A 25,551-nucleotide genomic window follows, 5' to 3' on the forward strand; every position below is an offset into this window, starting at 1 on the left:
GCCGTCTGCCTGCCCCACCATATTATGTTGAGGGGGTTCCATCGTGCCAGGTCTGCCTTTAGGCGAGTTAATAGTTGCGGATAATTGGCTCCATAGAGGAGTTTGATTGATGGTGTAAGCTTTATACGCAGATATGTAATGTTATGTTGGGCTTTTTTCAGGTGGGTCAATCGCGCCAGTTGGTCGACCAGTGCCGGATCTGCCGATAGGTTCAGGATCTCTGACTTGCTCCTGTTGATTTTCAGGCCTGAGACCATCCCGAACACATCAAGTTCCTGAAGGAGCGCCGGGAGGGAGCGCTCGGGTTCCGATAGTGCCAGGAGCATGTCGTCAGAAAAGGTCATGGTTTTATGTACCACCCCTCCCATTGTTGTTCCTTGAATTTGACGAGACTCTCGGATTCTGAAATGTAGTGGCTCTAGGAACAGTGCGTAGAGGAGAGGGGAGAGCGGGCACCCTTGTTTTGTCCCTCTGGTTATGGGTATGCAGGCAGCAAGGGTGCCGTTCAATGAGATTCTCATGGAGGGGGATTTATAGTTGGCTTTCACCATTCTAAGATACTGGTGACCGAATCCCATGTGCTCCATTGTGTGAAATAGCTGTGACCATTCGACCCTGTCGAACGCTTTTTCCGCGTCCAACGATACCAGAATTGACGGGATCTTGGCCTCTTCCACTTTTTCGATTAGGTGGGTCACCCTGCGTGTATTGTCCGCTGTTTGCCTTCTGGGAATAAATCCTGATTGATCTGGTTTTATCAGGGTTGGTAACAACCGGGAGAGCCTTTCCGCCAGGATTTTTGTATAAAGCTTTGCGTCCAGATTCATTAGGGCAATCGGGCGGTATGAGCTTGGCTGAGAAGGGTCTTTTCCTGGTTTGGGGAAAACAATCCGTTTCGCTTCGTTCATTGATTTAGGAATGTCCCCTTGCGCTTTGAAGCTGTTATAAAGTTCTGTCAGTTTGGGGGCCAGTATGTCCTGGAACCTTTTTTAAAAGGAGTCAGTATATCCGTCTGGACCTGGCGCTTTGTTCTTGGGGAGTTTTTTGATCGCCTGGACGACTTCCTCAATTCGGATCTCCCCATCTAATAGTTGCCTATCTTGCTCCGTAATCTGGAGAAGGGCAACCCCACCCAGGTATACCTTCTGAGCTTCACTCTCCAGTTGCTCCGATGTGTAGAGAGCCTGGTTGTAGGTTGCCATTATATCTCCCATTTCTTTGTTAGTCGTCCTGATTTGGCCCTGTTCATCCCTCAGCTGGATGGTCATTTTGTGGTCCTTGTCTCTAAGCTGTCTTGCCAGCAGTTTGTCCGCTTTGTTGGCGCTGATATAGTATCTCTGCTTTGCTTTCAGTAGCGCAAGTTCCGCTTTCCTGTTCTGCAGCAATGCTAGCTGCCCGTGAAAATTTTTTTTAGGGATAACTTCAGTTTCCTACTCGGGTGGGCTGCCAGCTCTTTTTGCGTTTCCTTAAGGTTCTCTTCTCGTTCCATTTCCCATTTGATACGCAGTTTGTCCCTATGTGCCTTGAATGCAATCAGCTCACCCCTCAACACTGCCTTGAAGGCGTCCCACACCACCCCTTTTGTTGTGGCCCCCGTATCATTCTCCAGGAAGTATAGCTCAATCTTTCCTTTGATCTTGTCCACCTGGAGATTATCTTGCAGGATGTATGTCGGGAATCTCCACGCCTACACTCCTCCCCCCGCTCTGTTGACATTCAGCTATGTTATTATGGGGGCATGGTCAGAGATTGTAATTGGGCCCACTACTATGTCCTCTACCTTCCCCACCAGACCTGTGGAGGTCCACATGTAGTCAATCCTTGATTGTAAATTATGGACGTGGGAGAAGTGCGTGAAGCCTTGTGCGTCCCGTTTCATGGCTCACCACACATCATGGAGCGCTAGCGTTTCGACAGCTGCTTTCAGGGCTTTGGACAGGGCATGTGTATAGGATTGCGCGCTTGGGCTTCTATCTAGTGTTGGGTTCCAAGCGATAATGAGGTCTCCCCCCATAATGATGTCCCCTGTAGCAAAGCCTTCTAGGGCCGACAGAGTTCCCCTCAGGAAACCGTCCTTCCCCGAATGGGTGCATAGATGGACGCTAGTGTGAGCCTTGTGCCCTCAACTTGTATATTCAATAAAAGATATCGCCTCTCTTTATCTGCCAAACTGCTCTGGACTGGAGCCTGTCTTGTATGGCAAAGAGAACCCCGCCCTTTTCCCCTTTGCATTTGCTTGGTAGGTCTATGAGGCTCCCCTGATCTTAACTTTAGTTCTATCCCTTTTTTGTAAGTGGACTTCTTGATACATTAGTATATCTGCCTTTTCCCGCCAAGCCTGTCTTTCTAATTTTTATCCCCCTGACATTGTGAGTCAGTATCCTAATTGGTCTCATGGTTTTCCCATCCATTTTGTGCCTCAAGAATGGGCGGATACCTTTCCCTGATTCAAGTGCCTATTTGTTGAAGACCCCCCTCACATCCCCAACTTCCCTTCCCACCTGAGTGGGGGACTAGGTGACTAAATGCATTGGGATGTGCTCCCTGCCCCCCACCTGTCTCAGGTACATGGTGTGGGGAATCCTAAACCCCACTTCGGATTTCAAGTTAGCCCTTCTTCCGCCTCGCCTGGGCCAATTGCAATGTTTTCTGGGTATTTTCTCACCTCACTTTTGGTATTTTGGATAATTTTCTGTGTCGCCTCTCTCTCTTCTTGATTCTTTCGACCCCCTCATATGGTATTAGTGAAGGGCAGCGACTATTGTCTCTTCCGTCCCATAAATTTGTTATCCATCCTCCCTGACTGCTGGGACCTTTCAGTTTTTCTTGTGATCGGGGTTAGGCGTCACCTTTTTCTTGTGATGGACCCAATCTGCTAGCCTTCCCGACATGTTGATAATCGATGGTGAGTTCCCTCCCACATGAATATAAGGCTGAATGGGAAGGTCCATTTGTATTTCACTTGCTTTGCGGACAGATGTCGCACCACTGGCCCCATTTGTCTCCTCTTTTGGAGAGTTGATTGTGCAAGGTCTTGGTAAAGCTGGACCTCCTGGCCATTGATCCTCACTGGTGCAGAGAGCCTTGCTTTTCTCAATATTTGTTGCTTTTGGGCATAAACCGAGATGGCCGCCAGCACATCCCTGGGCCTTGTCCCCGGTTTGGGTGATCTTTTTGGCCTCACCCTGTTAATTCTGTCGATTCCTATCTGGGGGCTCAGTGTCCTCGGCCAGAATTTCCGCAAAGAGCTGAGTGATCGTAGTCCTTATGTCCTGGTCCTAGATTGCTTCTGGCAGATGCTTGATTCTTATATTGGAGCGCTTCGATCTGTTTTCCAAATCTTCACATTGGAGTTAGAGATTATTGGTGGCACGTGCGAGTTGCTCTAAGGTGTCATCCCATTTCTTGGTGTCTTCATCGATCTGTTGGTCCACTCTTTCTAATGTATCGGTTCTCTCCTCAAGCTTTGCTATATCCATTTTTACTTCTTGTAAAGATTGTTTCATATCCTCCCTCAAAGTATAGAATTGTTCTTGAATGGAAAGCAGAAATTGATTCTGCAGCTCTTTGATGCAGTTCTGCATATCCGTTTTGGTCATAACGTCGTCCCCCATTTCTTGCCTGTATGGGTCGTGTGTGTCCTCCGTTGTTTTACCAGCTCCTGCTGAGTTTTGTTGATCTGCGCTCCAGAGCTGCTTTAGACTCCTATGTTGCTTTCTTTGTGGGGAGTACTGGGGTAGGCTCATGGTCTTCGTCCTGGGATTGGACATCAATGCTTTGGTGTCGGTGTCCCCCGGCCTCTAAGTGATTTTACTGGAGACCACCATATGCGATCGCCGGGGGGGTGGTCTTGTGCCTCATTGCTCTCACTTTGTTTCGTTATTTTCCAGTGCGACCAGGGTCTATGGGCTGGACCTTTGCCTTCCTCCAAAGCGATCCACTTTGGGTATGGGTCTTGCAGGTTTGCGTCTGGAGTGTCGGAGTCCTTCACGTTGGGAGGTTGCCCATCTTTATTTCTGGTTCCTTCCCTTCGAGGTGGAATGTTTCTTCCATGTGCTCAAACTTGCAGGGTGGGCCCTTCGTAGCGTTAGTTTGTTCAGGGCGACATTGCAAAAGTGACTTTCAGTGTTACCATGACGTGTCCAGGGGGTCACCTGCCTCTGGGAGCTTTGATACCTGCTCTCTGTGGTCCGCTCTTCCCCTCTGCGAGCGGCGCCTCTGCCTTCGCCCTCCCCTGGACTCCTGTGATGATGGCGTGACTCAAATATGGGGCTGCTCTGGCTTCTATCTTGATTGTGAAAGAAAGGGAAATGAATCCCGCTTTGTGAATTGAGCACTTTACCAGAGTGTTGCAGAAGTTAGCAAGAGTGAACCCGGCAGAGGGATGCTAAGGAGACGGGGCAAAGTCTAAAGTCACATAGTGAACTGTTTGGTAAAAGGTTGGCAAGATTGAACCCGGCGGAGGGATGCTAACAATAAGGGGCAAAGTCCCCAAGTACAGTGAACAGTTTTTGGAAGTTGGGAAAAGTGAACACAGAAGAGGGAAGCCAACACTCGAAGACGAAGCCTGAAGTACTGTTTAAAAAGACATCAAGACTTGTGAAAGTAAGAGGTATTGGAAGACCAGGGGAACTGAATTGTCGTCCTTGTCAAATGGGTCAGAGCCCAGTCGAGGGAGATCCAGGGGTGAAAAGTCATCACCCAAAGTTCATTGAGAAAGGAACTGTTCAATTTATTGGTTGACTACGATGCATGAGGGGTTGGCGCCTGGAAGAGGGGGATCCAGGGGTGAAGCCATCACCCAATGTGAACTGTGGAAAATTATTTTTGTTTGTTGGATACATCAGGGACTCGAAGGCAAGAGACTTTTTAGTAAAAAGAGACTTTACCACTGAAGAACCTGATAGCTGGAACTGAACTGTCGGCTTTTGCTGAGAAAGCTAGAACGTGTACTGTGCTAGCTGGAACTGAGCTGTTGGCTCATGCTCAGAAAGCTCGAGTGTGTGCTGTGCTCCAAGGTCCTACCTTGTCCCGTGCTGAAAACATAGGGAAGGGAGACCCCTGGCAATCACATCCTCACTTATTTTAGAACACTTCTTTCTTTATTGAAACCCTATCCGACACTCTTTCTGTAATTAGTTTTAAGGACTTGGCAATAGGTTTTCTTAGTATAGGCCCTTTTATTTTGACACAACGCCACTAGGACTCCCTTATTTTTCATTTGATTGTCGATGCTTGCTCCCATCTTAGATTTAGGTTAGGCTTTTTTTCCACCCTGCATTGATTGTTCAATAAACATCTGTGAACTGTGATCACTTGTGTCTGTATTTACTGTTGCCACCATGAGTTCCTTACACTTCTCTGTTGCCAATGGTCGCAATTTGAGGGCAGATTGTCAGACCTTTTGCCGGTCTCGGTCAAGGTTGCTCAGGATCTTGCCTGGTGGGTCATACGAGACAACTTGCTGAGAGGCGCGTTGTTTCGTCAACCTTAGCCCAAGGTGACGTGGTCATGGATACATCAATGACTCGTTGGGGTGCTCACCTGTTGGGCCGGACCCCAACTGGACTGTGGGCTCCCACGGAGTCTATGGAACACATCAACTTGCTGGAGCTGAGGGCGATCAGGTTGGCCTTGGTCGCTTTCCTCCGCTCTGTAAATTGCCACATTTTGCTGATCCTGACAGACAACACAGTGGCCATACACTACCTCAACAAATGAGTTGGTGTGGGGTCCTTGCTTCTGTGCATGGAAGCAATGTGACTGTGGTTCAGGGCTCTGGAGAACAGCGTCCCTCCGACAGCACCTCATGTGGCCGGAAGAGAGAATGTCACAGCAGATGACTTGAGCAGACAGACTTCGGCCTCGCATGAATTGGAGCTCTGCCAGGAAGTTCTGGAGCAGATCTTCTCCTTTTGGGGGACTTCTCAAGTGAACTACTTCACTTCCAGTGGTAACCGGAAGTGCGAGTTGTTCTGATCCAGGGACTTTATTTGCCTGGGATCTGTGGGGGGACGCACGATTGAGTGGACATTTCAACCTTCTTTATTTATGCGTTCCCGCTGATCCCAGTCATTCTGCTGGTTCTCAAGAGGTTGCGCGTGTTCAGATCCACGATGATCCAGATTGCTCCGGTCCAGTCCTGGAGAGTATGGTATTCAGAGTTGCTGGAAGTGTCCATCTGCCCTCCCTGGTGCCTTCCGAGGAGAGTTGACTTTCTCAGTTGGAGGGGAAGGTCCTGCACCTGATCCTCAGGAGCCTGAACCTTCATGCTTGGCGAAGGAGAAGCTGAGATACAAGGAGTGGGACTTGTCGGACAATGTCCTCGATGTGCTCCTTTCATCCAGGAGGCACGCTACAAAATCCACTTATGCCTACAGGTGACATACATTTTTTATTTTATGCCGGGAGAGGGATCTTGATCCTTTATCCAATACACTATACCCTGTGTTGGATTTTCTGCTACCCTTGGCCAAAGCGGTCCTGCAGATTGGCACTGTAAAGGGATACCTTGATGCTGTTTCTGTTTTCGAAAGGTCCCCAGAACAGGGCTCGTTCTTCACAATCCCCACTGTTATGCAGTTCTTGCAGGGCTTGCGTAACTGGTCTCTTCGCAGTCAGTCTGATTGCACTCTGCTCTAAAAGGTTTATGTGTAGTCTGGATTCTGATTGCAAGATCATTCATGTGAGCTTCCCATCACGCAAGGGAAGAATCTGTGACTATGATCATCTCCGTTTAAGGTTGCCAAAAAGGTTCACACATCATCATATTCTTTTTATTTATCCTCGCAGACCCATCACAGGAGATCCTGTGCGATCTTACTCAGGACCTGAAGGTCTGTCATCCAGCATGAGAATTGTGACCATTGGGATCAGAGGGCCCACTTGAGGTACCTCATTATTAGGCGTGCTTCTGGCACCCGAAAATTGCAGGATGCTATGAGGCCCAGCAACCTCAGTCGAATGCCGGTAGATGCTGACCGTTCTGAAATCATGTCGCCATCTGCAAGATATGGTAAGCTCTCAACTCGGGAGGCAAAGCTTTCCCAGAGGAAGAGTCCAGGACTGCTCCAATTAATTGCATCTTTTGGGAAGGTGTCACCTGGGACTTCTTGAAGTGGAGGGAGAAGCCCAGTTTGTGGTGAGAGTGGCAGGTGCTGTTGAGATGTTCCGGAGCCTGTTCGGGAGAACAGGCTCTGATCAGCCACTTGCCTAGATAGGGAGAGATGTAAATCCCACCCTTCCTTAGATTGGCTGCCACCACCACAATCAATTTGGTGAAGACCCTCGGGCGGAGGTCAGCCTAAAAGGAAGTACTCGAAACTGATAAGTAGAGCAGCTAATGGCAAGCCACAAGTACTTTCTGTGCTAGGGATGTGTAGGCATATGAAAGTAAGCATCCTGAACACAAGAGTGACACCCTCCAATCCTGGAGCTGAAGGATCTCCAAAATGGTGACGTGAATCAGTTCTTCCTGAGGAACTTGTTCAAGTGGCTCAGGTCCAAGATTGGTTGCAGTCCTCCGTCTTTCTTGAAAACCAGAAAATAGGTGTAATGCAAACCTTGGTATTGTTCCGCTACAGGTACCCTTTCTATGGCACCTTTCTCCAACAGGCAAAGAATTTCCTGTAGAAAGAGCGGATCTGGCTAGCGAAGATATTGCGCGCTCAGGGAGAATCTGGAGGCCTTTTCTGAAAAGGGAGACACACTTCCCTTGAGCTACTGTCTGAAGAGCCCATGAGTCTGAAGTAATGTAATGCCATTCTTGGAGATCCTGGGTTAATCTGCCTCCCAAAGCACTTGTACGATCTGAATGACACAAGGCCTAGTAAGATAGTTTGTTTTGTCCTCACTTTCTCTCCCCTCCCCGGTCTTGTCGCGCCTAGAAACACTTGTGTACAGGCGTGTTACAAATTACTCATATCAACGGAGTCCTGTGCACAAAGTGTCAGAGTTGTTTTTGGGGCTGTGGCAGAGGGCAGTGAGGAGGTGGCTGCTTGGGCAGTCTTTCCTCTACGGCCCTTAGGGGCGCATTTGAATCTCCTTTGTCCTCTCTGAGTAGCTTGCCCTATTCCTCTTGGCCTGTCGGATCTGGGCCATGAGTGAATGTATATTCTGTTTCTATCCAGGTGTTTCTTAGGGAGTTTGGCACTCAACTTTCATTTTGCAGAGGGAGTCCTTCCAAAGCCATCATGGCGGCAAATAATCTAGTAGCTGATTGGAGAGAATGTAATCTAGCAGCTCCTGCAGACAATAAAGAACAGGATCTGACATGGCCAAATGTGGAGTAATACCAAAAGTCACGCTCCCTGCAAGCCTGCAAAGGCAGATGTTTCTGTTGTGGCTGGGGGATGGCTGCCCCAAAAATTTTGCAGAAGCTTGCAGCATTTCTAAAATGTCATCGGCCTTTGGGCCAGAAAGGTTGGACCCATCATATGTGGGCATGTGAAGTAGCCTTTATTGGACGTCTGGGCGAATCTAGATTTGCATAACCATGCAATCACTGCACTAGAGCCCATACACCAGCCGACGCTGTTAGATGCATCCACGTCCAAATGAAGGGACTGGCAAGAAGCCTCTTTACCATTGTTGATGAGATTTTAGAACACTTCTCTCATCTCACCTTTAAGTATGTTGTGTGTGGCCTGTGCAATAGTATTCCATAAGGTATAAGAATATTTTGCTAAAGCACAAGATGCACTGATAGCTTTTAAGGCCATACTTCCAGCAGAAAATACTCTTTTCGTTAAGACATCATACTTTTTGTCATCCCTATCCAAGGAAATGGTCGGATAAGACACTGCTATGGAAGTGTTTGGGAACATCGGACGTTCCCAAACACGTTCATACCTGAAGGATATAACTTCCTCTTCCTCCTGGTCTACATCGAAGATGGAACCAAAAGATCTGAAAAAAAAATCTTTCTTCGACTGAGGTTTGAAAGCTGAAGATCTGAGATCGTCATTGAAGGGCCCTTCAACTTCGATTCCTTCGACAGGGAGGATACGGCATCTTTTGCTTTCAATGTTTTATCTGTTGATGCTACTCGAGGTAACATCCCTGAGGCCTTCTGACACAAGCTCTTGGGCGTGCGAGTAGGAGCCTTATTTCCCTGACGGTCTTCGAAGATGCAGTGGGATCGCTAGCCTTCTTCGGCCACCTTTGAAAATAAGTTAGTTTTTTTACAGACCTTTTCTCATTTGGCTTACGGGCGTTCTTATGGGGAAAACGTACTGGCCGCTTGTCGGGTGAGGAGCCGTACAATGAGGAACGATGGAGTTTCTTTAATTTCTTTCTCGAAGGAGAAGAATGACGTGAGTTGCTCCTAGATCTCGACCGCTTGGAATGTTTGAAGCGTTTATTCGGCATTTCTGGAGACTTGTCCCCGGTATAGCTCCTGTCTTCAGAAGATTTTCTCTTCAAAGCAGTGGAAGACAGAGACTTTAAAACTGACTGACCTAGAGTCCGTTTTGACCTTCTCTCTTTTAAGGACTTGCTGGTCATCGACTGGCAGGAGTCGCACTCGATGACTTCATGCTCCTTGCCGAGGCACCACAGACATATTCTGTGTGGATCTGCGATCAACAACTTAGTCACAGTCCACACATCTCTTGAAGCCTGCCTGCTTTTGGTGTAGACATTATTGAAAAATCAATAAGAAATGTAAAGTAGAATTGCTTTAGTCGAACCGTTCCGAGAGCGTGGTGTGCATGCAGAAAAACATGCTATTTATACGAACATCAACATCGTGTCCGGACGTGGAAATGGTAACCGCCGAGAGACAATGACTCGATGCTGCGCAGCGCCCTCTACTGTCGAATAAATATCCAAGACTGGAAATCAGGATTGGATATATCAACGATGAGGAATCCGTGGAAGGATAAAATCCATTTGAAGGTGACTGAGAATGAGGGCCTCCTTTCTACATCTCTTCTACTAGTGAGGCTAGGAAAAAGGACCAGCTTTTTGTGGGTTATGCTGGGGCGCATGCTGCCAGGGCTGTAACAAAACAGACCCTGTCTAGTTGGAATATTCTCTGCATCTCTGAATGCTATAATATGGCTAGGAAGGATGTCCTTGTGGGTCTCAGGGTGCATTATATCAGAGGAGATGCTGCTACCTCTGCCCTGCAAAGGGGAGTCCCTGTCCTGGACATTTGCAAGGCTGCAATGTGGTTATCTCTGCACACGTTTGATAAGCATTACTGCTTGGATTCCCTTGCAGGACAGGATTCCCGTTTTGGTAGGGTAGTCCTCCAGACTTTTCTGTTCTAGGTTGTGTCCTTGCTTCCGCCCTCCTCCAGAATTACATACTGCCCTGGGAGTCTATCATATATGAGTAATCCGTGGGAGGAAGGAATCCATTAGAAGAACATATTACTTTCCTCTCGGTAATGTTCTTTGTGAAGGATCTCTCTTCCACGGATTCCTCATTGTCCACCCTACCTGCCTCTCGTGGCGGATAGCTAGTCACCATCGGTTCTATGTTACCTCAGCTTCAGAGCGCTACATAAAAAGGGTGGAACTTAGGTCACGGGGCACAGCGCGTCAACAAATGCTGACCCTGACGTCATGTCTGCCATTGGGTGTGTAGAAACATTGGGCGGCGCCGACGCAGAGCTGGGCTGCGCTCCCTGGTGGTGGAAAAAATTGCAGAGAACAGCTGCGCTTGGATAGGGATATCATAGAGGAGGAATCCGTGGGAGGAACATCCATCAGAAGGAACATTACAGAGAGACAAATAATGTGTTATTCTTTTGCGAGAATGACTCTGGGAAATGAATAGGCAATACAATTTGGCAAATGTACATTACAGAAGAGAGTCCTAAAGTTAAATATGCTAAAAAATAAGACAAGTGCGCAAAGTGTCAGGTCATTCAAGTCGCAGGAAAGGGCTCAGCCTGGAAACAAAAACATTGTACCCATCCTTATACCTTAGCAGTGAATGTAGAGTGATCTAAGATACTCTTGGTTGCGTGTGATGACCAATATTGAGTCAATTTGCAAGATATAATGTGCATGGCCATGGCTTAGAAAGGGTTTGCAATTGTTATTTAATTTATACAGAGCACCACTAAAACACGTAAGTCCTGTGACTCTTGCGTAACTTGCATGCTTCACCTGTACTGTCTCATCTTTGTCTCTGTCCACCTTTCTCCCAATTGGTGTTTTGTATTCTACTAACTGCATCTAACTTGTGGGATATTACTTGTGTTCACACTAACATAAGATTCTTAACTTTCATTTTACCAAACGTTTTATAACCTAGTGTCACGCTCAATAAGACACTATGATTTAAGTGGCTTATGCAGTTTCAAGTGCCTGCCAGTTCAAGAGAAAACAGGGGCTGTTAGTGTAGCGTAGGCCGGTATATTAGAGGTCCTTCAGCTAAATCCATATCTGTCACTATTGAAGCGTCTGATACACGAGTGTTCTTAGTAAGGGAGGTTGTGGTTGAGGCCAGAATGGAATGTGCTTGGCCTTCACGGACACAGACGCTGAAAAAGGTTTCTCTCCCTTGCAACAAAAATGGAGAAAAGATGTTGGCAAAAGAGAATCTTTACTGGCAGCCAGCAAAATATCTTTAGTCATTTTCCTAAATTGTCCCTAATTGGTCTTCGCCTCTGAGGTTTGTACAATGGATGTTGCCTTCTGGATCACTGTCAGGTTGGACTAGACTTTATTGGGAGTACCTGGCGAGAGAACACGTACTTTTTTTTAAAACAACTGACACAATTTGCTTATTAACTAATGTAATTGATATAAATACATGTTTTGAGCAGGATCTAAAATACTGCGTTCCGATGCAGTACTATTCAAGATCAGGTGCAATTAAGCAAATGAAAAAGTCGAATTTTGAGTTGTGTATTTAAATGCGGGTACTTGAGTCCGTGTTTTCTTGCGCTCTTACAGAGGCAGACAGTTTACGAATATTTTGGTGAAATGTGTCAATTACCTTTAATCTACCATGTTTGTTAAGGCTGTTGGTATTTAATACATTTATGCTCTTCCATGTCTGCACAAGTCGGCATTACTGGGTTTGGAACTTTTTTAAACATTGGGTTTCCCTCCCTTCACATCTAATTAGATTCTGTGCCCTCAGTTTGTTTTGTCATTTTTAGACAGCTGGTGCTGGATTGTCTTGGCCCTGCATAGTTGGTGTTTGCTGAGCTAAACATTAGGGTATGTGAGAGAGGGATTACTCAAGAAAGTACCTGTTGTAAAATTGCACACTATCAGTATTTAAATAAAACTGTTCGGGTGAAATCAAGTCTTTAGGAATCAACATTAAAAAGACCAAAATATCTACTTTAAAAAATGAGAAGCAAATTTGGTTAAATTTGCACCATTGTGCCAAATAATATTCCACAGGTTTTATTAAATGTTGTGCATACAAATTCTGTTTTGTGGAGGCGGGTGAGAGAAGTTGTACTACTTTGTGGCTTTGTACTTAAAATTGTAATGTGCACATGTTTTTCTTTTTTCTCTGTGCAGGAGCGAAATAATTGTCTGACCGACTCGAGAGGTCTCAGCGCCAGTCACACTGACTTGGCACACTGAGCACCTCGGGAATGCAGATAGCTAAAAGGCCCCTGGAACGGAGAAGCACTGAGAATCTCAAAGCTTTGGTTCCTCACCACTTTGGATAGGAAAATCCCAGTTGTTGAATGTTTGCATAAAAAATATTTTTACTTTTTTAATTGGTAAATTTCGATACACCTGCTAGGAATGTCCATCAATTGTTGTATGTAAATGTTTGTAAATATATATATAATATATATATATATATATAGATCTGTATATGGCTGATTGCACTGTCATCCAAGCAAATTTAAATGGAATTCATGGCTTGATGCCTGCGACTATCACATCACATTGGCTTAAACAATTGCATTACTTTGTGTTAAAGTCATGCAAAAATATAAGACAGTACGTGGCATTTACCAAGCTGTAGTACAGTCCATCTGACATGGGAAATGGTTAATGTGATGAAATCGGGATGAATAATGTCGGCATTACTGGTCTAAATGTAATATTGAAATAATTGTAAATGGCTTATGGGTATCACTGTGGAATAAGGACAAGAGTAACTATTTATATGCCTTAACAGGGCGGGCGGGAACCTACAAACTTGTGGTTGTGTACCAGAGGATCGCTCAAATATAGTCCAGTATACACCGATAGTGGTTCAGACTAGGCGTCGATTGACGTCTTTTCGGTGAATATTGTTGTTAAAAGTGGTAGCTGTTACAACAGTGTATAGTTTGTCAACATTCTGGCTGTTTTAGGTATCAAACCAAGTAGGACGCGTTTCCACTCAATCTAAATTATTCAAAAAGTGGTAATATTAAATCATATAATTTGCTGTAATAGTTGAAAAGTGTATAAACTTTTTGTTTAAAAAAAAAAAAGAAAAGATTAAGTTATAATGTGGTGTGTGTGCGTGTAATACAGAACTTGAGAGTCGAGTATCTGAGATTTGCTAAGACCATGCAAAATGATTGTAAAATGGAAGATTTGAGGGTTTGGAAACTGAGCAAAGTGAACAAAACATTTCTGGGAGAAAAATATATAAAACATAACTATTAGAAGAACCGATTTGAAAGTCTTCTAGTTTTAAAGCCTTGCTTTATTCATGCACAACTTGTATGCAGTGGCTACACAAACCATATATACGTATTGCACTAGACTGTCAAATGTAGGGTCCTGCTTTACAGACCTCACAAGAGTCAAATGAAGTAAGGTTGTCTCAAAGAATAGAGCGATTTAATGCTGCTAATGTGTTGAGGTGTTCTGCAAGCGCAGAGTCGCGCACATCATTAATAAACACAACACAACAAATTGGGTCTCTTTTCTTGTTTACAGCTATGCATTGATTTAATTTGCTTCGTGTTTTAAGGCTGTGTTGTTCTCCTTAACGCTGGTCTGGTAGCAGAAGGATGCTTTGTGTTTAATTATGCCTCTAAGAAGTGGTTCTTGTTTCTTTCTCAAGGACAGGTGGAATAGACCTCAGTCCGTCAAACTCTGTGCCCTAGATCAAAATGGAACCCACTGCTGTGTTTTTGTGGGAATGTCTCAAGTCCATTATTTGCTTGCCCAGCAGGGCCCAGCTGCCTCAGCACATGTTGGCACTCAAAGGATTGGGGGCAAGCTTCTGTTGTTGAGACTTATGCTAGACTGCATCATCGCGCATGGGCTTCGTGTTTCTCCTAACTGCCTGCTACTTCTTCATCTCCTAAACAGCAGGTTTGGTGTTCGTGCAGTATCCTTCCGCACGTTGAGGACTGACGTGGGTGCCTCAAATAGGACTGCACACCCCAGCAGTGGCCTGTACTGTGGCCCACCAATGTAAAGTCATTTATCCAGGAAAAATATTTGGAACTATAAGATCCTATTTTGTAGATTGATTTCCGAAATGAATGAATGCATCATTAAACTATTTCTGTAATGGCTTGTTGTCTGTGTCACTTTAAGCAGTTTTGTGCAAAATGTATTTGAATTAGTCTTCAAGTGTTTATTAAATTACTAGAATATGTTAAATTATTGAATAGGCTATTTGAAGCACTATCACCTGCAAAGTCTTGCTCGAGAAGTTTATGTAAAGCTTTCAGAGATGCTTTTTCGGCTCCATGTGAAAGGTCATTCATAATAAATTGTTTTTACATTTTTTAAGATATCCTCCAAAGAAAGTTTGTTTAATTTAAATGTGGTTCCCATTATTGCAACCTAACATTCAATATGTACAGTTGCTAACGGTGGTGTCATTGCACAATTTTAATCTTAATTAACATCCCTCTTCAATTGAAATATTTGAAATGCATTCAAACATAGAACATAAATATAAACATAAATAGGACTATTGGTTCATCTTGAAAATCATCATCATCAATAAATCTATTCGGCCGACAGGCTATCAAAGTGCATCCTAACACATACATTTGCTAAACATACAAGATCAGATCACATCAAAGCATGACGTAAAAAAAAAGGAAGTAAAAAGAGTGACAGACTACAGTAGGGGGGAGTCCAATGGGGGAGCCCTATTAAAAGTTGCCCCCAATCAGACAGTTCAACTACAGTGAGCCCTGGTTCTCTTTATCCCAAAGGAGTTAAGTTCACACCAGTTAGGGGGGGTATTAGCTGTAGTGTACCCAAAACGGCCATCAGCAGCTTGTTGGGGATACTGGCTGGATGAAATCCCGCTGTTTATCATCTCACCATCCCACCCAGTTCTTTCCAAGATCCCTTTGGCCACTCTGCCATCCCAAAGAACCAGCTTAAAAGTGTCTTGGGAGTTCAAGCCCTTGCCACAAATTCTAGAGCATCCCACCATAGATTCTCTCGAAACAAACATGCAGCCTCTCACAGAACAGAGCGCAACCAATGCAGGCACTTATTCAATAAAGCGTCTCTTGGTTCGAACTTGGACTCTAGCAGTTTTGGCACCCCATGTAGGTAAATTGTGGTAGGCCGGGCCCACCCTTGGCGTATGGCCCAGAGGTGTTCTCTCAGTGATGTCGTATGTGTGGTCCACAGACATTTGGACTTTGGCCTGGTGCAGGTCGTGAGGCTTGGTTCGGAGCTGAAGAAGACAATGGCCCTCATTACGACCCTTGCGGAAATCGAAAAACGATGGCGGAAATGCAATACCGCCATCGAATAGCGCTCGGTGCGACTATGACCCGTCACCGCAAAGTACGATGCCATTAGCGACACCGTAGTGAACGCCAACGCTAACTGCACCAAGTACGCGCGCGCGCGCCATGCCAAACCGTAAATACCACCATGGCGCAAGGGTACGCGAATTCCGACCCTAGCGGACATGTACCTAACGCCATCAAGCACGGCGGAAAGTACCATTCCGCCATGGTGAGAAGTACGGCATCGCGAATCAACCGTAAACGGCCCCACTGAGTGCCCGTACACCGCTCCCTGCCCACATAGTACAACTCCCCGTAGGTGCAATGAAGTCACAATGCAACCAGTGAAATGTACAAGTCACCCATGCATGCCAACGAACAAAAGAATCACAAGAGGGGCCAATGGGAGCTGCAGGGCACAGATGGCACGAATACAGAAGCCATTCCAATGGACATGACCACAGTCCCCCACCAAGAAACGCACGCAAACACAGGCACCTGTGACCAGCAATATTCCGAAAATCACATCATTCCACCAGTCCACCTGGCTGACCGGCATCTGTTACACAAAACCTAATCCCCCGCCCCTGAGCATGACATCATTCAAACAGTCATATTGGCAGCCCTCATCCCTGACCTCACTGGGCTTCGTAGGCAAACGCGCCCAGCACAGTACCACGCAACTATACTCCGAAGCTGGAACCCAATGCAGATCTCCTCACAATACATCGCTCCCCAAATAGGAATATGCCACATCACTTGCAAAGAAGAACGCTACACGGCCCATATCAGAATAGAAATTTAATGCACAACAAAATCACCAAGCCCATACAGCCATTAGGCCATGAACTCCAAAACACATTTCACCATTGTGGGCTGCATCCGCAAGAAATGACCAGCCACTACTTGTGTGACGCCCTGTTCCATCATGGTACACAGAGCCACATTCACGTACGAAAAGGCAACATGGAAGCGCACAGAACCGCAGGGCCGTCCCAATGGGGAGGCACTAGTCCAGCTGAAAGGCCGAAATGTTGCTCCGAGCCACTAGTACTGCGTAAGGGCATGTGGCCCATTGGCGATCGTCCCATAAGATCGTAATGCTGCTCCACTGATTAACACGAAGCAGCAGGTGTCGGGAGTAAAAGCCATCTGCAGGAGTGGCATACAGATGGCAGTGGCAAAAGGGGAGGAGATACCTGTCAACCAAAAGAAAAGAAAAAGAACAGAATGGCCATCAGAACTACATTCGAACAACTCACTTCAATGATCACACTAAATCCACAGCCATATGCATGCTAGCCCACTCCAAAGGATCATCACCACCCCAAAACCACTTGCGACTCATAACTATCTATATCGAGGTGTAAACACCATCACAAACGAGTGTACCTGTGCATGCGTCTGTGAAAACAGAATCCATCTGATGGGATTGTTAACGTGCATGGACACAAGTGTCTGAAGGCGCGTCGAGACAGGGAGGGCTCAACAAGGCCAGATAGACGATGGTCCCACTATGGCAGCCCTGCATCACATAGCGCAGGGGAGGCGGACAGATTCCAAGAAGCCCTGTACATGGCAAACTCTGTATCAAATCATCTGCCCATGCATCCATTCATCATTCCCTCATCCCGGTATAAAAACGCCTGAATATTTACTCACATAACATTAGAAACATCCATTGAGTCTGTGCGTTATGCAGCCTGCAAAATCCACAGTGCCCCAGCCCGTAATTCCAGTGTTGTGAAGTAACATGTATTTGGGAACGTCGGGCCTCATCGCCCACGTCGCTATTGCGCATCCCAAACTATTCATATCAATCATTGCATCCTCGCCATGGCCCCTGTCTCAAGGACATTGAACAATAGAACGTTATATTTGCAGTCAGACCTGTGGGCATCTCCTCGCCGCTAGCTGATAACCGAAAGCGCCGCCCTTCGAATTCCTCATTTGCAACATCACGTCGAAAAGGCATCTGTGGCCGCTTTAAATCACAAATTAATCCATCTAGTGCGGCTGTGTGTGAAAATGGCAACTGCCTTCACTCACAAATGGGACGCCCCGCCCGTCGGTGCAACTCGGTACAGTGATGCATGAGGGCCCACCGTTACTCGAGTACTACGTTCCACTGACCCTTCACAAGTCTGTTCGCGACTGCAAAGATTGTATGTGAAACAATGGGACCATAGCCGAATGAACATATCAACCAATGTTACACGGCCATCGAGTACAAATACATGATTGCAATAGCAAGATGCCATTCCTCGAATTGCAGCGTTGTGTGCGGGACGTGCTCGGCCAAAGGGGAGAGCAGCTTGCACAGGTGGAATGAATCACCACAGGTGGAGGCCATACAGCCTGAAAACACATAAATTGCACACCCAGTCTCCTCCCACAACCACACCCACTCCGAAATGCTACCGGCAGGACTCGCGATGTTGGCCCTGGGGGACCTGATAGCACTGCAAGTACTCCAACTCCAAGAAGAAGACGAACACCAACTACAACCGGCCGCACGGAGGAGACGCAGGAGGAGGGCAAGGCAGGGCCAGCAAGGGCCGCCAGCACAGCCACTACCACCACGCAGGCAGCCCGTAATCCCACGCCTCCGAGCACATCCGTTCAACCTCACTGATGAGCAGATCCACACCCTCTACCGTTTGGACCGGGACACCATAGCCGCCATTGTGGACATGACACAGGCTGACCTTGTCAGCATGATAGATAGCCCAACCGCCATCCCACCCCTACTGAAGGTGGTGTCTGTACTCCACTTCCTGGCCACAGGCACCTACCAGCACACAGTCGGACAGTTGCATGGCATTTCTCAGCCACTGTTCTCACGGACACTATTGCAAGTGCTCGATGCCCTCCTGCAGCACGCAGACGACTACATCTCTCTACCACGCTCGGAGCAGGAAATTAGCAACACAAAAGTGGGATTCCATGCACTTGCCGGCATACCGGGTTGCCTTGGTGCCATCGACTGCACCCATGTGGAATTGGTCGTCCCACATGCCATGGAGGCCCAGTACCGCAACCGAAAACAATTTCATTCTCTGAATGTACAAATGGTGTGTGACTCCAACAGGATCATTACACATTGTTGTGCCCGATTCCCTGGATCAACCCATGATTCTATGGTCTTGAGGAACTCTACTATACCACGCTACATGGAGCGACACGCAGCGAACAGATCCTGGCTACTCGGTGAGTCTCATTTCATGCATGATGATGTGGGGTATGTGATTCGGCAATGACCTGGCAGGAAGGGGGGGGGGGTGTGTGCGTACGTAGCAATGGCATTCCACATTATACGTTTATCGTCCACATACAGGTGATGCTGGATATCCACTGAAGAGATGGCTCCTCACACCAGTCCGGAACCCACGGGACCAGCATGAGGAGGACTACAACCATGCCCACTCACGTACCCGTGTAGTCATTGAACAGGCATTCGGCCTACTGAAGACTCGTTTCCGCTGCCTCAGCAGGTCTGGCGGGGCACTCCTGTACCGCCATGAGAAGGTTGCAAAGATGGTCATGGCATGTGTCATGCTCCACAACATGTGCGTACGTAGAAATGTGCCCATGCCCCCTGACGCAGAACTGCAAGCACCTGAAGATGGTCATGATGAGGGTGGGGATGTGGCAGCACCTCAAGGAGTCTGCGAGGCACAGGAGGGCCGTGACATTCGTCAGCATCTCATAGATGCATGCTTCTAGCACTCACGCCTGGTGGCTGATACATGGACACGGTACTCGTGGCACTGTGTGTGTCTGGTACATGCACAATATGGACTGTACGCCTATGATGGCCTAGTACACAAAGATCATTGTCCACACATCTCATTGGTTGATCGTGCATTGTTTATGGCATATGTGATATCATGTTAAACACCCTATCGAACCGCCACCCAAGTGAGCCCAACACACCCCCTCCACCCTCCTACCTCCCCCCCGAACACCAGTGTCCAAAGATGCTCATTGTCAGTGGGCAGTCGCTATTGCAAGCCCCCTCTGCGGGTATCAGGGGCACCCCTGCCTGTGGAGCGCAGGTTCCTCCCAGATCTACGTTGGGGGCTGCCCTGGACGGAACTTGCAACGGATGATGTCTCTGCCTGCTCACGTCCATGCATGTCCCTAAGGGTTTGTGAGAGCTCAGTGAGCACACGGCGCACTGCGGCAAGTTCGGCACATACGTCTTTGGACGTCGCATGCAGTTCCCCCCTCAGGCTCTCGGTGCTTCTCTCCATTTGGACTCTCAGGCTCTCGGTGCTTCTCTCCATTTGTACTCTCAGGCTCTCGGTGCTACTCTCCATTTGGACTCTCAGGCTCTCGGTGCTACTCTCCATTTGTGCCCTTAGTGTCTCTGTACTTCTCTCCATTTCTGCCCTAAGTGTCTCAGTTGATGTTTCTATGTCTGCCTTAGTGCCCCCACATTCATCGGCATGGTCCTTGAGGAGCGTGGCCAGTTGCTGCTGTTGCACGATTAACTGGTCGAGGGACTGTTGCCTCTGCTGGGCCATGGCCGTTTGCGGTGGTGTCACAGAGTGGCTGTTCGCCTCATGTTGCCCTGCCACAGGGCTTGTGGGGGATGGCCAGTCGTCGTCTTGTGGGTGCCCCTGCGTGGTATCCTCATGTTGTACGGGATGGGACAGACAGGGGGATTGGGACAGGTCATGGATGGATCTGACTTTGACATCCCCGTCTTCTGTGTCGGAGCATGCTGCCATCAATGGGGTGTCACCTATGGTGCTGCTGCCACCAGAGGCAGTGCCTTCTGTGGCATCCATTGGGGGGACCTGTGGTGCTGCTGTTGTGGGCATGCTGGCTGCTGGGGTGCCTGTTGATGTTCCCTCCTCTGTGCTGCCACCTGATTTGCGCTGCTGCCGTGTCTTGATGCGTGCAGCTGAGGTGGAGGGTCTTTGGCCGTTGGTCTTGGCCCTCTTTGCAGGTGTGCTGGTAGGGGTGTCCTGAAGCTCGTCGTTTGGATCGGACCCTGTGGTGGAGTAAAGGAGGGCGAGGGTTATTTATGGGTCTGTGGGAATTGGAATGGCATTGTATCACATGCATTGGGGTGGTACCTGAGGGTGATTTGGGTCGGGGCCTTGGAGATGCTTTCATTTGTGTGTGGAGTGAGGGTGCAGTTGTTTGGCAGCCTGCAGTTAGGGTGTGCCTGCTGCACGTGTAGTGGGTGTTTTTGGGGTTTTTAATTATTTATGTATTTATTGTGAGTTTTAAAGTGCGCTATCAGGCCAATGTGTGTGGACGTTCTCCTGGACATGTGTTTCTGTTGCACTATGTGGACACATGGTACTTCACATGATTGGACATTGTGGATTTAGCTTTGTTTCATTTGGGCCACCTACCTGATTCTTCGGATGTCTGCACTCCTTTCTCCATCCCTCCGACTCCCTCTATGCTCTCCATTCCAATGGTGGAGGCACAGATTTCTTCCCAGGGGGTCAACTTGATGGGTGATTCCGATCCTCCCCCGGTGGCTGTGGCAATGTTGCGGTTGGCAGAAAGTATGCTACGGACGCGTATCCGCAGGTCGTCCCATCGCTTTCTGCATTGCTGTGGGTTGCGGGGTGCGGTCCCCACCGCACTTACCCGCTGTGCCACCAGAGCCCATATGGCCTTCTTGTTCGCAAGTGCCGTCCTGGTCATTTGCGTGGAGAAGACGGCAGCGGCATTCTCCTGGAGGGTCTCTGTTAGCACGGTGAGTTCCTCACGGGAGAAGTGGACCTGCCGCTTGCGGTCGCACGCTTTCTTCGCTACTTTTCCCATTTTTCTTGGTTTCGCTAGGGTGGATGACGGGTTGGGGTGTGTCTCAGGGTAGTGTTTTTAGTGGTTGTGTAGATTTTGTGGTTTTATAGGTGTACGGCGGGATGTTTCCCGTTCCGGGCCCATGTTTTTACTTCCGTTTCCGTATATTTACGGTCACCGTACTTTCCGGTTGGCGCTCACTGCGGTGTCCGCTAAGATGGGTGGCGGTATTGCACCTAGGGCGCCGTACGGCGGCGGTGTGGGCCGTTTTGGGGTCATTTCCGCCATCGCGGACTTTGCACTTCCGCCATGGCGTGGTGCTCGTGCCCGATGGGTCGGAATGAGCCGCACTTTGCTCCATCGTGCAATGGCGGAAACGCTATTTACGCTGTGGCGGTCCGGTCAGTCACTTTCCGCCAGGGTCGTAATGAGGGCCAATGGCTTAGCAGAAGGCACAATGATGCAGTTCTGGGGCTTGGTTCCGAGTTCCAGAGAGGCGGGGGTGGACGACTCTCTCCTATGTGTCCTGGAATGAGGGGCAGCATGTTCTTTAGTGGATACAGGGTTCATAGAGACCTGAACCTTGATGCGCTGCGGGAGTGGATAAGGCGAGCCCTTAACTACATGGGCAGTAATGGCAGAGTCCTCCTGTAGTCTTGGGAGGATAGCTCAGTGGCAACGTGCTCGCCTTAGAAGCAAGACGACACGGAGCAACACAGGTTCGATCCCCGGGTCCGCGCTTAGAAACCTCTGGGTATTAAGCGCGTTATAAATAACCTATCATATCATACCCTTTTGCCTCCATTCCCCTGATTATTTGCTAAAACCAGGAGTAATTTCCTAACGGCTGCCAACTCAGCCAGCACCTCAGCAAGCATCAGGCTGCACTTGTACCTCCCAATGGAACAGGCGTCCTCATCTGTCGGGTCGAGACTATGATCTGCCACATGGCATATGTGGTTTTAGGTTCTGAGCGAGAAAGGCAGAGAAAAGCGTTTCCCCACAAGCCTATAGAGGGGAATTGCTCACTCCAAGCTCGGCTTAAAGATCCCCGGGCCCCCGAAGAACTAGCAGCAGGGTCAACGGCATAAGTGCACCAACCATGGGGTCCATAGTGGTTGGAGCTTCAGTACACAGTGGAGAAATTGGCGAGTGTGCCAGTGGCCAATGCAAGGTCAGGGGCCTGGGTGTGGGGCTCTGAAGTGGAATCGGGTGGTTGGGTGTTCCCCACAAGACTTTCCAGGGGCAAATTCCCCAACACTGAAGCTAGCGATTTCGCCAGGCCGTGAGTCAAAGGGCGAGTTCAGGGTGGGCACAACCAGAGGCTTGAGGTGGTCAGAGTCATGGTGGCGTACATCAACAGGCAAAGTTTGGGGCGAGGGGGATCCAGCGGTGCCCAAGTCCTTGTCAACGACAGGCCCAGAAGATGTGTTAAAAGCAGAGACCATTTTGACCTCCTTCAACCTGACATAGAGGGGTTGCCTCTTCACAATCAGCACCTTACGTTGGGATTTTGGAACGGGGGGGCCTCTGCATCCTGGAGGGCGGGGCAAAAAAGGAGTGGGGGGAAAGGAGAGACGAGGGGGGACTCCATAAGCACCTTGGATGGGGACAGAGTGGGTTCCAAAGATGGTCTTGGAGAAGCGAGGCTGCGAAAAGCACAGATGAACTTCAAAGCAGGGTTTTAGAAAATGGACTCTGTGCATGTATGCGTAGCTCTCACCTCCTTTCTTCTCATGCCTCAAAACGAGTTTCTATGCCCATTGTGGCCTCTCACCCTCTCCGCTGAACACCAGCGGTGCCAAACACTGCGACCTTTCCCTGCCACGGGCTTCACCGCTGCGGGGTCAGGGCCATGTGTCTCAGGGGGCGTGGCTGCCACAGCAGAAAGGGAAGAGAGCCAGGAGGGGTCCGAATGCCGGTCAAACACTGCGCCCTTACACCGCTGTGGGCTTCACTGCTGCAGGGTTGGTGCTATGTGTCCCAGTGGTGTGGTCGCCGCAGCAGAAAGTGAAGAGAGAACCAGGAGGGGTATGAATGCCGCCCAAATACAGTGCCTTTGCCCCGCCGCTGGCTTCACCACTGCGGAGTTCGGACCCCTGCTATGTGTTCCAGGGGGCGTGGCAGCTGCAGCAGAAAGTGAAGAGAGACCCAGGAGGGGTCTGAATGCCGGCCAAACACTGCGCCCTTGCCCCGCTGCTGGAGTTCACTGCTGCAGGGTCGGGCCGGTGCTATGTGTCCCAGGGGGCGTGGCCGCCGCAGCAGAAAATGAAGAGAGACCCAGGAGGGTTCTGAATGCCGCCCAAACACTGCGCCCTTGCCCCGCCATATGTTTGTGTCAATGCAAGATGTAGCCATTAATCATGACTTTTCTGTCAAGAATGCTGTGTAGTCCTGTGCATGACCGTCAAACTCCGCAGTCACAGACAGCGATGTAGTTTAAAGTGTCTGGTAGACCCTTATAGAGCATAAAGCAGAGCCCATTCACCCAATGGAGCCTTTGTGAGCTTTGAGTCAGAGCCAATTCGGGCAGAATGACAAACATGACAATTCCCAATATGAAAACAAAGTAGGGCTAAAAAGGAAAATTGTCCGGCCAAAGGACCTCTAGTGGTGTATAACGCTATTGGCACATAGTGGTCATTTATCATTTGTCATTTATTTATTTGTAAAGCGCAGCCAGGCCCGTGGGCATAAGGGCGCGTAAGTTAGATCTGGTTACAGTTACAATAAAAGCGGTCAACAGTGGTTACGTTACAATTACAGAAGGTACAATCATAGTGTTGCAAATGCATACAAATATACATAAATTACATGGTGTGCAGGCATCAGTGTAGCATGCTAGGATCCGGGGGATAGGCTGTCGAGGAGTCCAAATTGTGAAGCCAACACCTCGTGTTATGTTTGAACAGGTTGAATGAGGATTCTGCACGCAAAGGCACGGAGATAGTGTTCCATAATTTGGAAGCTTGAACAGGGAAGCTAGCTCCACCTGAGTTATGAAGTTTGAATCGCAGTATGGTCATGGTATTAGTTTGTGCTGCCCTGAGTGGTCTTGAGGAGGTGTGGGGTGTAAGTTGGTTTGTGAGGTATGCTGGGGCGAGGTTGGCCCTGACTTTGTGTATGAGGGACAATGATTTAAGAGCTATCCTGTGCTCGACAGGGAGCCAGCGTAGTTTACGTCTGGTCTCGGATATGTGTGCTTTTTTGGGGATGTTGAGGGCAGCCCTAATGGCATTGTTTTGGACTACTTGCAATTTGTTGATGTTTTTGTGACTAGTGCCCAGGTAGAGGGCGTTGCAGTAGTCTAATTTGGAAAGGACTAGTGCTCTAGCAAGAGTAATGCAATTGGGTGTGGAGATGAACGGTCTACATGCCGTGATCAGCTTGCAGGTGTATGCGGCTGAGGAAGCTACTGCAATACATATTTTGGAGTTTTGGTGGTAAAGTAAAAAAATGTTACTTTAATACTGGGTAAAGTAAATATGCAACTGAGTTCACAAATTGAATGTGAGTTTATGTTGTGCTTTTGAAATAACAGCATGGTAGTCCTCATAAATTAGGCATTGTAAATACAAGCTTCGTTGAACTGAAACGGTTTAACATGAGCATACATTTGGTGTCATGTAAAAGTAAACCGATTCTCTGTAAGAAATGAAAAGCATTTTCCCACGTTTTAGCTTTCCCTTCCATGTGCTAAAAAGGACATTGCAGCAAAGAGAATATTCTCTCAGCGAGGACATGTAGTATTGAAAGATATCTGGCCTGGAAATTGCCTTATTTCCCTGGATGCTTTTGAAGACAGAATGTTCAGTACGCAGTCATTACCAGTAGTGATTGACTGCACTCTACACATTTTGATTGGCTGAGAGGAGGTCAATAACTATGTGATAATTGTCACTGAAGATTGTCTCAAGTCTTTGGTTCAAACTTTATATTGCTGTAAACCTCTAACCACACAAAGCATACGACAGTCAAAAAAGGCGAGATATGCAATTAGACCCTAAGTGGGACCCAAACATTTCTGTCTTAGTTGGACTCCATATCATTTTCTAGTCACTGTCATTGTTGCTAGACTATGCTTATAGCCTATCCTTTGGTGTCCGCAGGACTCTTTCCTTTCTGTCAAGTATATCATT

At 47.9% G+C, this 25,551-nt stretch overlaps 1 protein-coding gene across 13 annotated transcripts in view; it reads left to right on the top strand.

Moving 5' to 3' along the window:
* Positions 1-14,451, top strand: part of KLC1 (kinesin light chain 1) — a 469,931-nt gene extending 455,480 nt beyond the window's left edge. For all 13 annotated transcript variants that reach the window (XM_069638172.1, XM_069638170.1, XM_069638175.1 and 10 more), the window contains one exon: positions 12,495-14,451. In XM_069638172.1, the coding sequence (XP_069494273.1) occupies positions 12,495-12,560 (66 nt within the window). In that variant the 3' untranslated portion in view covers positions 12,561-14,451. The remainder of the gene's footprint in view (positions 1-12,494) is intronic.
* Positions 14,452-25,551: the final 11,100 nt, after the last annotated feature.

This window comes from Ambystoma mexicanum, chromosome 14 (genome assembly GCF_040938575.1).
Source record: "Ambystoma mexicanum isolate Mex_15411 chromosome 14, UKY_AmexF1_1, whole genome shotgun sequence".
Taxonomy (NCBI): Eukaryota; Metazoa; Chordata; class Amphibia; order Caudata; family Ambystomatidae; genus Ambystoma; species Ambystoma mexicanum.